Source organism: Plectropomus leopardus, chromosome 19, assembly GCF_026936395.1.
Source record: "Plectropomus leopardus strain MGB_pleo_1.0 chromosome 19, ASM2693639v1, whole genome shotgun sequence".
NCBI lineage: Eukaryota > Metazoa > Chordata > Actinopteri > Perciformes > Serranidae > Plectropomus > Plectropomus leopardus.
Genome location: NC_142194.1, coordinates 6,250,158 through 6,262,287, shown reverse-complemented (window position 1 = coordinate 6,262,287; position 12,130 = coordinate 6,250,158). Strand labels below are relative to the sequence as shown.

General features: G+C 39.2%; 1 protein-coding gene across 9 annotated transcripts in view; it reads right to left on the bottom strand.

Annotated features, from left to right (window-relative positions):
• Positions 1–12,130, bottom strand: part of tanc2b (tetratricopeptide repeat, ankyrin repeat and coiled-coil containing 2b) — a 195,687-nt gene that overhangs the window by 82,998 nt on the left and 100,559 nt on the right. For 2 of the 9 annotated variants that reach the window (XM_088069813.1, XM_088069814.1), the window contains exon 1: positions 8,138–8,688. The exons of the other annotated variants lie outside the window; for them this stretch is intronic. In XM_088069813.1, the coding sequence (XP_087925939.1) occupies positions 8,138–8,249 (112 nt within the window). In that variant the 5' untranslated portion in view covers positions 8,250–8,688. Of the gene's footprint in view, positions 1–8,137; positions 8,689–12,130 lie in introns of those variants that run through there. 9 annotated transcript variants of the gene reach the window in all.

Here is a 12,130-nt window from a genome sequence, read left to right as displayed (position 1 = left end):
TATCATTACAGCCTTGGGAGGATTAGCCGAGCAAGGTGAGGCACAGTCAGAATTTTAAGAGGGCGCAGGGAGGGGCTGATTTTCTAAGAACGCTCATTAGCTGAGCTCTCCTTCGCCCCAAAAAGCTCTTAATTCAACATTTCACATAACCTTATTGGGCCTAGATTAAACCAAGAGCGCATCATAGAGTGATATCAAAGCTACATCAACAAATGAGTAAATGAATGTGGAGGACATAAATCTACACAGGAGAAGGATTTTTTGGAGGTTTTTGAGCTGTTTATCCATCAAAGTGTCCAAAATCACATTGATTTTTCACAAAGCATTAATCTGTATGCAGCAGTCCGGCCTTCAGACGAGAGGTGATCTGAAATCTGATTGGCCTCTAAAAGATTTAGAAAACAAGTTGACACAGGGCCATAGTTAGTAATCCTCACACACGGTGGCCTGTAAGGCTGTTATCAAGTTAAGACTGAACTCGGATGACCAAACACGACGCGTCTCTCTTTCTATCTGGCCCCACGGCCCTGTTGAATAAAAAAGTCCTTCTTAAAAGCACAATTTAAGGAGATTTTTCTATTATATTTTGAGCAAAACTGCCAGAAGAAAATGTTGGCAACTATCTAGAATATCTGGGTATTTTTAACCAAAGTATTATCCTTTTTCTCACCATAGTGTTTTTGTGCCCTAACATAACCACATGTTAACCACAGTGATACATAATGTCACACAATAACATACAAGCGTAACATATTCATGGCTTACAGAAACTTAAAATGCCAACATTTATTCCGGGGATAGGGTTGTTATTTCCTGGCTACATTTTCCATGGACTAACCAGTTGTACTGTTAATACTAATAACTGCAAATTGAACTTACATCTTACTATTTGTTGTGTATAAGACACTTTATATCAGTGTTCAAGCTGCTAATCAAGTGGACGGTTATAATTATTACTTAAGCAGAGCCCTTGAGCTGGGTTCTATTTCAAGGAGATCAATAGGGGACTGTTTTATCAAATTTCACCACGCTGAGCGACTTATTTGCTCTGAGCGTCTTTATTTTTATCATTCCATCTCTACTCTAAAGCCCTGTTGTGTATATATGTACTTAGGTCCACTGCAGGCTCTCTGGGCAGCTGTCTACTCCAGTGAACAAACCCTTCTTTCCTGAAGGACTCTGACTCAGCTGCTGGAGCACAGCGGCGGTTGTTAACACTGAGCAGTTCAGACACTGTTAACTTTATTTTCTTATGGTTCCTCTCCTTCAGTGGCCGGGGTGACACAGGAAGTGTGACAGTCAAGTTTTCACACAGCTCAGCAGCAGGGCCTGCACTCCTGAAGCTAAAGGATACAAACACGCTGGAAAGTTAGCTCTTTGAAACCTGAGCACCATGGGAAGAGGGTGGTGAGCAACTTAACAAGAAATGACCCCAAAATGATCAAGAAATTAGTCAAAAGTACGAGGAAATTATCTTAAAATAATTTAAAAAAATAAATAAATATAACCAACCAAACAAAAACAAACAGGAGAGTAAAAAAAACATATATATATATATATATATATATATATATATATATATATATATATATAAATTTAAATATGTAAAATAAATAAATATTATAATTATGAAAAAAGAAAGTAGTAAAAAATGACAAAAAAAATGAACTGAAGAAAGTGCTAAAAAATACATTGTTTCTTTTTCTCTTTTTTAATTATTAAGAGATTATTTCTATTTATACAGTTTTCTTGACATTTTCCCCAATTTTTTGATAATATCAAATCAGCCCCCTCAGCTAATTTTCTGGTCATTTCATTGTCACCCTTTACTAATTTATTTTTTTTATTTTTATTATTTTAAATTTTATTTTTTGCAGATTGCAAGATATTTCTTTTACTTTTTTTCAAAATATATAGTCATGACACAGTCACCAATTACAAATAACTAAAACATACATGAACAGGCAATAAAATAAATCAGTATGAAACAATTCACATAAAAATGTGAAGAATAAAAGAAAATAAGAATAAAAAGAATAAAATGATTTGGGAGCTAGGATAGCATTAACCATAATAACATGGTCTATTAAAACACTAGCGTGGTGAAAATTGGGGGATCATGCAGGCCATCATTCAGTCATATGGGGTGGGAGATTTGCAGGGGATTTCATTTTGATTTTTCCCTGTTTTTGAAAGAAATCAAACCAATTTTCTCAGTTTTCAGAGGTTCAAATGCTCGTAAAAGGCATCTGAATGCAGCAAAAGAAAACTGATCTTGATCCAGGTGTTTCAGGGTTAAATATGATAGCACTTTAAGAAAACCGGAGTAGCATAATTGCCAAGGACACCACTTGATACAGTGGTCTAATAATAGCAAGACTGCCTTGACCTGTCCCAGCTGGAGTTCAGCCCCTTGTGGGGATATTTATAACCTCCCGGCTACACTCACTTTCAGGACCACACCCTCGTCATTGAGAAAATCAGGACGAGCTGCATGTTTCTCTTCTGTTATTCTATTACAGAATTAAATTAAACACTCAAAGAAAACAGTAAAGAAGGAGAGGCATTACATGACTGATCTCCAAGCTTCTGATTAAGATATTTTTGATAATCGGGACGCTATCTTTAGCACCACATAAAATGAACATCAAATTCTTTCATGTCGAGCTGTAATCAATTGTTGCTCTTATGTAATCCTGCAGACATAGTTAGCAGACTGATTGTCGGAGCTGTTATCCAGACAAATGCCTCATAGCGCTTCAGCGGCCTGAAATCACTGAGCAAATAAGTTAACGGCACGCAGACAAGTGATGAATGTTAATACTGAGGCTGGTGTCATTGTGCAGTCCTGTGCAGCAGTCTGTAAGGGTTTGGACACGCATGAACACACACACATATACACAATAACACACTTCTTTAGGCCTCTGTGTGTATTCTCACGGAGAAATGTTTGCTCAGCGCTCCAGCACCGGCGTTTGCAGAAAGCACTGAGGTGGTATATGTAACCCACTGCTCTGTTTTGTAAGCAAATCATTATTATCGCTATTAATAGCACACTGCGGGTTTCTCTTTGCCACTCCACAGCTTTTTTTCTCCAGAAGGTACAGCTAAATATCCAGATAAAACCAAATATAAGCACACTTAGGGGTAGCAAGATAGTAATAGTAACTTTTTTGTACAGCAGCTCTCATGCAAAGGCGTAGGCTTCTCTCTTTGCGTGAGAATAACAAGTCAGACAGTTAAAACGTGTCAATAAAAAAGCTAAACAGGTTAATTGAAATCCATTAAAAAGCTGTGAATTAAAGATTAAAACCAAAGGAGGAAAAACATGAAAGCTACGGAGAATTCAGACAAAAGGACTAAAACCAAGATGAAAAAAAAGGTGGGTCTTAGTATTTACAAAATCAAAAAATAAAACAAATACAGAGCAAGTTTTCTATTCTAAAATCAAGTTGCAGGATATTCCACAAAGGCAACCAAGCCAGTTTGTGTGGAAAAACAGGAATTTCTAAGACAGAAGATAGTGAAGGACTTGAGTAGTCTGGTAATCTTTGGTATAAAGGAGAGTGATAGGTCATTTAAAGTTTAACAAAACACAAAAAGACCTTTAAAAATCAGTGCCATAAGCAGCAGGGTAATGGTATCTCTTCTTTCTGCATTTGTTGAAATTGTACTCGTACTCACAGGTCTTAAGCTTCGCTCCTGAGATGATTTTTAGATTTAAGATATAAAATTACAACCAAGGGTCTAAAATTGTCCTAAAGTCTGTATACATTTGAATCTGTTTGGCAAGGCAGCTAAATATCGATTGAAACTAGCATTAAATATTTCACGGTACGATAACTGTGTCATGAAATATCGCAGATTCACGGTATTGTACCATTATTTTAAGCGGATGTTCGGGGTTTTTTGTGCAGTGGGAATGAGGCTTTTGTGTCTGTGGTGGCTGGCATACAAAAATGTGAAAGAACTACCTGTAGTTCGGGAGAGGGCGATCTAAGTGTTGGTAAGATGAAAGGAAGTTCACCACATGTCATTTACACATACTGCCCACACTGTTATGATGCAAAGCTGGTTGAAAATCTGCAATGTTTCCCTTTAAATACATGACTAAAAACTTTTTTTGAAAGTTTACCAAAGAAAGGGAGATTACAGATGGGCCTGTAATTGCTGAGGTCAGCACTGTCTGGCTTGTATTTCGGTGGCAGAGGGTATATGTGAGCTGTTTTGAAAGCTTTGGGGAACACTTCTAATTGCAGGTTGGTATAAATACTGGAAGCTGACTTTAAGGAGCATGGTTGGAGGGAGATCAAGAACACAAGAGAATGACTTCATCCTGCTAATGGCGGTACTAACTGTGCCTTCTCTCATCATAATAAAAGATTGTACTTGCAGATCTCAGGGAGTTGTTACAGAGTTTGCAATACTGGCTCTCTTGATGACTAATTATACGTCTGCATATTTGAGAAGTTCTGTTTTACTGCGAAGGAAATGGACTTGGAAGATATTTGTTAAAAGCTGAGGGCGAGAGTTGCTGGGTCACCTTGACCGGAGACAATGGGGAGGAAGATGACACCCTCCAACTAGTTTTCTACAACTGCATGATTTGATTCTTCTTCTAACCTTTTTCACTGACAGAGAAGTGGGGGATTTTAAAGGACAGTGGTGTCGCCAATGGTTGATTTATAGCGGGGGTGTCACACACGGTACAGACTGTGCCCACCCGCCAATAGAGTCACTCAGCAGGCTGCTTTTGTAATCAAGATTGAGTGGTGAAACAGGCCTGCAGCTGCATTAGGAAACCAGGCGCCATACTGTCACTAAATGGTAATTGTAGCCTATAATACACTGGTTAGCAAGCATGTTAATCTTTAGAGGCATTTAAGCAAAAGTTTTTTACAATGTGTGTCAGGTTTGAGGAGCAGTGAGCAGGATTTAGTGGCATCTAGCAGTGAGGTTTCCTGACTGCAACCAGCTGAAATTTCTCTAATGTGCCAAGCATGAACTCTCACTTTGGGTTGGGTTTAGGTTTTTTTTAACCAGGAGCCGAATTATCCACAGAGTTCTCCTCTCCACACAAAATGAACTGGGTGATTAAAATTGGTACAAACACTGAATAAAGCAGTTTCATGTTAAAAATGTGTGTTTTTCCAATGGTGTTACAGATGGGCTGCTAGCTTAGCACCAACCCATATGTGCTCCCTTCTTTTCTCTGATAATTTAAGATCCAGACGTTCAGGGGGTTTTAATCAGGAGCCGTATTATCTACAGAGGTCTCCTAATCTCCAAAACAAACTGATTGGTGATTTAAGCCAAAAAGAAACACCAAATGAAGCAGTTAAAGGATAAAAATCCATGTTTTTCCAATGCTGTTAAGCTCATCATAGGAGGACTGCTGACCATGGTGGCTAATTTTTAACACTAAACGGCTTTACTCAGTGTTTTTAACTATTGTAAATCACTGAGCCTATTTGTTTTGGAGAGCCAGTATTTGGTTTGTCTGTTCTGGGCCACTGTAGAAACATGCTAGTACAACATGGCAGACAACGTGGATAAGAACCCACTCCCTATGTAGACATAAACAACTCACTCTAGGGTAAAAAAAAAAAAACCCTCAATGATTCTTATTTTTGCTTGATTTTTCACAAAAACATATACTTATTATATTATGATCTATGTCTGCCAATATATCTCCCTAAATCCTACACACTGGACCTTCAAATGAAGCCTAAAAACTGACCAAAGTAGGTTGGAGATCTGACGATCTGTCATATTTATTTCATAACTTATCCCCGGCTTACAAGCCATTTGTCTGACACACGCTCAAGGGGTTCCAAGGGAGGGAAATTGAGCAATTATATAAATCAATATCACTCTGATCCACTGCAGAGGCTATATGAGCTTTAATTTGGCTGATTTTCAGGTAAGTGGGGCACATCAGCCGAGAAGCCAGAGACTCAAAGAGCCAGGGTTTAACTGACTTGTCTATGAGATCACAGGCACTGACACACACCTACAAGACGCTTGAAGAACTCGGGAGGAAGCGGAGATGAGAATAACCTTGGGAAACACACTATAGCAGCCACTTCAACAGATATACTGCATCACACATTTTCACCCAGTGTTCTCAGACAGTGACATATTGTCTAGTACAACTGTCTCAAACTTGAAGTACCTATATTTTTCTGTGCCGCTTGCTCTCTTTACAGTTTCTTTGAGTACCAAATTCTTGTCAGTCTTAAACACTTGGGCTAGGGCGGCATCTCAGTACTATGGTTATACCAGGGTATTTCCTGAAGGTATGTTTTCCAGTATTGTCAAAAATACAGGCGCTCCTCTTTCTATGACACTCAATGTATTTAGTGCACAGCACACACCACCAGAGCTCTGTCTCTGTCTCTACTGGTGGAACAGGCAGCTGAGCTGAAAGACACAGCAACACCTAGTGGTGGAGGAAGAAGTTACAGGTCTGTAAACAGCCGGCAATGTGGGGAATAACAGCATTTTTTTTTTACATTTAACTCGGGGAATTAGGGTTTTACTTTGACCAAACCGGTGCGGGTGATTGTTGGAACATTGGACTAACAGACTAGATTATCAAAGAGTAACCAAGATGGTTTGGGTGAGTTTTATTTTGTTTCTGTTGAGTTTGAAAGAGGTGTGTTTTATGATGAGTCAACACGGCTATTAAGCCTCGTCAGTCTTCCATGACTGAGAGAAAGTTGAATTCAAAAGGTGTACACTTCAGAACATTACTTAAAAAAAAAAAAAATAGTTTTCTATTGTGTATTTATTAATCTGAAAAGCTAAAAGAAAGTGATGAACTTGCCGCCGGGGGTTGGGAATTGAAATTATACAAATAATACAAAAATCCATGTAGTGCGGAAATGCTGTATCTCAGGGATTCTCAACTTGCTTTGCTCGGAAGCCTCTTTAGGAAAATGACAGACGGCCAGGGGCCAGTCGCAGCAGCCCCATAAATGTTTCTAGGATTTCAGGACATTAGGGGCTAAATTCTATTTTGATGCTGTTTTATGCACTCTGGTACTTTATATATACTAAAAATATAAAAACCATTCCCACTTGATTTTTATTGTTGATTAAAAAGTGGGTGGGGAGCCAGCCAGCACTCTATCAGGGGGGCAGATTTGGCTCATGGGCTGTATGTTGAGTATCACTGCTGCATATCTCCTCGTTCATTCTGCTCCATCACATCCAAATAACCCCATGAGGGATCCTTGAAACACACAAAACGTTCTCCCAACTTGGACCCAATCAGCGAGGTTGCTTATCCAACCTGAAATTGAAGTTCTTACTGTCATTGCTCGACGCATCCTGAATGACAGCTGACAAAGTGAGCTCATCAAAGCACTCTCCAGGTGGTGATACTAAGTGGTGTGAAAACTGGCTGTGGGCGCCTCATCAAAAACCATTCACCTGAGACCGGCAATAGCAGCTGCTGATGAGGTGCTTGTGTTTTGCTGGCAGACATTGTTATTGAGACATTTTGTTCTGTTCACACACCAGCTCGAGCAGTCCCCTGGGATCAAGCAGAGGCAGCCTGCAGCACTGGAACTGGAAGGAAGAACCACATCCTAGCACATGACGAGGTGACTCTGGTACACAACAACAAGCTGCTGCTGCGCGGTGTGGGGTGGGGGAAACTATTCCCCACCAACTTTAACCCGTTTACGCAACCATATGCTACACATGACGCTGTGCTCGGGAAGGAAAAGTGAGACACACAACAAGAACAAGGACCATTAGCCGCCCACAGCTTCAGTCCAACAGACATACGCACGCACACAATCAAAGACAATTGAATGCTCACCCACGCTGACGCATGAAACAGAGCAGCTCGAAAAAAACACTTAGCGCACTCTGGTTGATTCACAGGTCCTCGAGCCTACATCGTCATTAGCCCTTTGACAGATGCATCATTTCACGGAGAGAAATTACTTTTCCCCCTGCGCTCCTCCCATTAGCCACACAAACGTCATTCGAACCAGCGGCCGGCTCTAGCTGCCAGATCAGACGCTGGGAAGGTGGAGCGGCAGGTGAAAGAGGGGTGGGGAGGGTTTTGCAGTCACAGATGGAGCAATGAAACAAGCAGAGAGAGGGTGTGGCAAGGGCTCACCATTCTCAAACCAGATCTCGCATTCCTGAAGGCTGGAGTACGGCACCAGCTCCCCTCCTTCCCCCTCCAGCGACACGAGCAGTCCTTCCTCCCTGAGCGACGACCAGTTCATCAAAAATAAGCAAAAAATAAAACGGGGCAAAAAAAGAACCTGCAGGAGGAAAAGTGCGGAAGGGCAGAAGCTCTCCTCCTCTTGTCTCCTTGCTGAGGAAATCTCCACAGGTTTCAGAGCTGATGCTGCCCGCTCTCACAGTCGCAGTAAGTGATACAGAGCCAGGCGAGATATGGCAGTGACGGGAGGAGCGAGAGGAGGAGGAGAGAGGAAGGGGAGGGAGGAAATGGGAAGGAGGAAGAACGCAGCAGTCACTGTGTCACTGGGGGACACAGAGGTGACACCTCTATGATGGCAGTAGTGCCGAGGGCTGACAGGTGACTGAAACCTTTGCACTACAAAACGATGAAAAAAGAAAAAGAGATGTTTTTTTTTTCCTGTGAGGAGCCCAGCAGAGCGGAGCACAGACAGCTCCTCATTCGCCTCCGTGACTGCATTAGCGTGTTATGTATAGATGTGAGAGGCGCACTCTCACTATAGGAACAGGAGCCCAGGTCTACAACAGATGAATGGTGCAGTGCTGCTGTTGTCATGGCAACCGCGGAGCGAAAAAGGAGGGGGAGGAGAAGGGTGGGTATTGAGGGAGGAAGGAAAATGGCATAAAAAACAAAAAGGAGGGAGAGAGGGAGGGTATTATTAAAGGAACACAGTTTTTCGAGCTTTGGGGACAGATCACAAGTAGGAGAAAGAGAGGAGAGGTGTCATTTGATAGGAAACAAGAGGATCGATACTCCGTTTTTCCTCTCGGGCTCAGGCGTCCCCGTGTGTCCTTGTTTTACCCTTGAAAGTGTATTTGTACAGCTGCAGCCATGTTTAACGGCTATTTAGGGGTTCAAACCCGCGGGGGCTGAGAGTTTGTTGTGCACAGAAGCTGATACGTCTAAACATCAAACTACTGAGTTAGGTCATTCTTTTAACTCCCTCCATACTATTACCGCTATTTTATTTTATTAGATTTTTTTCAAAATGTAAATTACTATTGTCATATAATTACCATATACTATTGTAATTTTATTGATATTGTCATTATTATTGTTACTATAATTATTCTTAGTACTGCTGTCTTGTCTTTTTCCCCCAAATTTTTATTAAAATTATTGTATTATAACATAAACATTATTATCACTATTATTACTATTTTTATGATTATTATTACTACTATTATTACTGATGATGTTGTTATTTTTCATTTTACTGTAGTTTTTGAAATTTGTATTATTATTATCATGATTTTTAATATTGTTTTTTTAAAATGGTTTTTTAATTTTGCACACAAATATTTGACACATTTTCCTAAATTTTACTTATTTTGCAAGACCTGATCAGTAGAATTATTGGACTATTATTTCATCTTCATTTTTTTCACTCCCTCCATACTGTTACCAACGAGCTGTTTTATTTTATTCTATTTTATTCAAAATATGTACCACTAGTACTGCATTAATACTAAATGCACTATTATTGGTATTGTTATTTTTTATTATTGCTATTTCCATGATTATAAGTATTTTTTTTCATTGGATTTCCCTCGCACACAAAAGTAATTACTCACAAAAACATATGTGCCGTATTTTCAAATATTTACAAAGTAAACTGCTTGTGCAAAATTCTATTTTTAGAATTACTGGACAATTATTTTACCCTTTTCCTTTTTTGGGTTGTTTTTGTTTATGGTCAAAACATATAAATCATGTTAACTGGAAGAGTATGTCATCTTGTTTTTCTTTGTATGTTCATACCATGGCTGTGCCTGTAAATCCACTGCTATTTTGTGCCTTACGTTTTGTCTATCAAAAATAATTTCTTCAAATTCAGTGTACTTGAGTATTGAAAGTAAAAGTAAATGCTGGTATTAACAAAGCTAAAAATAAAAAAGCATGGGGACAAAAAATTAAAAGACAATTTCCTCTGCCACCTTTGCTTTTGTCATGGGTTCATATCTGTAGCCCGCTGCTTTCAAAGTGTTTGTTATTAATCTCCTCCAGTCACACTTATTTCCCCAGAGTGACGTCTCCAACCAGCTTTTGCAGCGTGTTGCCAACAAGCATTACAGATGTGCTACAAAAACAGGTCACAAGTTTTTACGCACACCACCAGTACTTTGGTCTCTTATCTAAGAATCCCAGCAGTCAAACACTGCTTATGTGCATTTATGTTTGGCCATTTTTAGTTTTAGTTTTGTCGGTATAAAATTAACTTACAAATGATGTCAATTGTCGGCATATTGTCAACATGATGCAACATATTCCAGTGAGATGACAAGTGGGGGTGGTTGATCACATGCCTGGTTATGATTAAAATGAGCACAGATACACGGCTCGAGGAGGTTGCATAAGTGTGAGAGAAACAGAAATATCAGGGAACATAAAATATAGACTTTGGTGCTAACTTGTGTCTTTTGTAAACGAAAAAAAAACTACATAAATCTTGTGCAAATGTGTCAGATTTATTCACACCGCCACAAAACAAAGAGCTGTTAATATTATCAGCTGTTTTGTCACTCTTAATATGTGTCTTCACCATGTCTTCTTTGTGCTTTTACCTGTGAGATGCTTTCTTTTTTTACCACCTTAACTTGTGCCTTTTTTAATCAACAACCCAAATCAATAGTTATTTATTTTGTCTATTAGATGTACTGTAATGTAATGCCAACTACAACATTAAAAGTACTTTCTGGAACTATTTAAAACAATTTTGAGAACTTTTTCCTCTTTCTGTATAATTTACTGCAAATATTTCCCCTGCATGTTCAAAAGCGCCGCCGCTGAGCTGTACAACTCCCCAAATCAATTTTTGCTACTTTGCTTTAATTTCATGAGCATTGATTTCTTCAAGTTTTTTGTCCTAATGTCTAACTAACTTTATTTTATTTTAAATCACACATTATGTCTTCCTTTATTATTTTAATCAATAAATTCCTTTTAAGATGTCTTCTGCAGCTCGTTTTAAAATTGTTTATCATGTGTGAACTGAGGTATTTACAGTAATTACAGCATACCCTGTATAAATAAAGAGTGGTGTTAAAATCTGACAAAGAGGAGTGAGGTTTGTCTTCTTTCTAAGCTGCAGCATAATCTGTATGTTAGAGAGATAACAAAGTCCCTCATTGAATTCTTGTATTCCTCTAGTTAGGCATTAATCATTAAATAAAAGTCCAAGGTTAACCCTGTGTGTTGTTATTCAGTATTCAGTAACATTTTTGAGACCGACACAGATAGCCCGGCTCGGCCCAATGCTAACAAAGTCCATCTCACCTTTAAAGCTCACGAACAATCAGCTCATTATCATTTGCTAACTCTGTTATGTGTTTATTAGTGTGCTTAAGAGGTGCATGTGGAGGGATTTTTTGCAGCATCGGACTCTCTTGTTTCCAGTCTTTATGCTAAACTATGCTGGGATCCCAGCTTCAGTGAGGAACAACCAATAATGTCAACTTGATAAACTGCAACATATGACAGATACAGTATCTATTAACTAGTAACTTAACAGTGACACGCTGTAAAAGAACTGATGTTTCAGCCTGTTAGGCTGTTATCAGTCAATTCAATGGCAGTTATCAGTGGTTATAAGCCACACCCACTATCAGGCGATGAAATGGTCATTTAATGTTAGGTGATGACTTGTCGTGGCTGTAATAATCATGGTGGGAGCACAGGAGGAAGTCGGGTGATGTAGTATACAAAGCAAGGAAGTCAAGCTGCAATGTCGGAGGCTGAATAACAAAGCAGTTCTTTAAATGGCCACTTGAGGTTGGCTCCTAAAGCAAGTCAATTCCCTTTAGAGCAGAAATAAACATGTTTACAATGTGGTACAAAAATGCTTTTGGTTTATTTAGCTAATTTTCGTGACAGCTGTACAGGGGGTGAATTTTCTTATTTGTC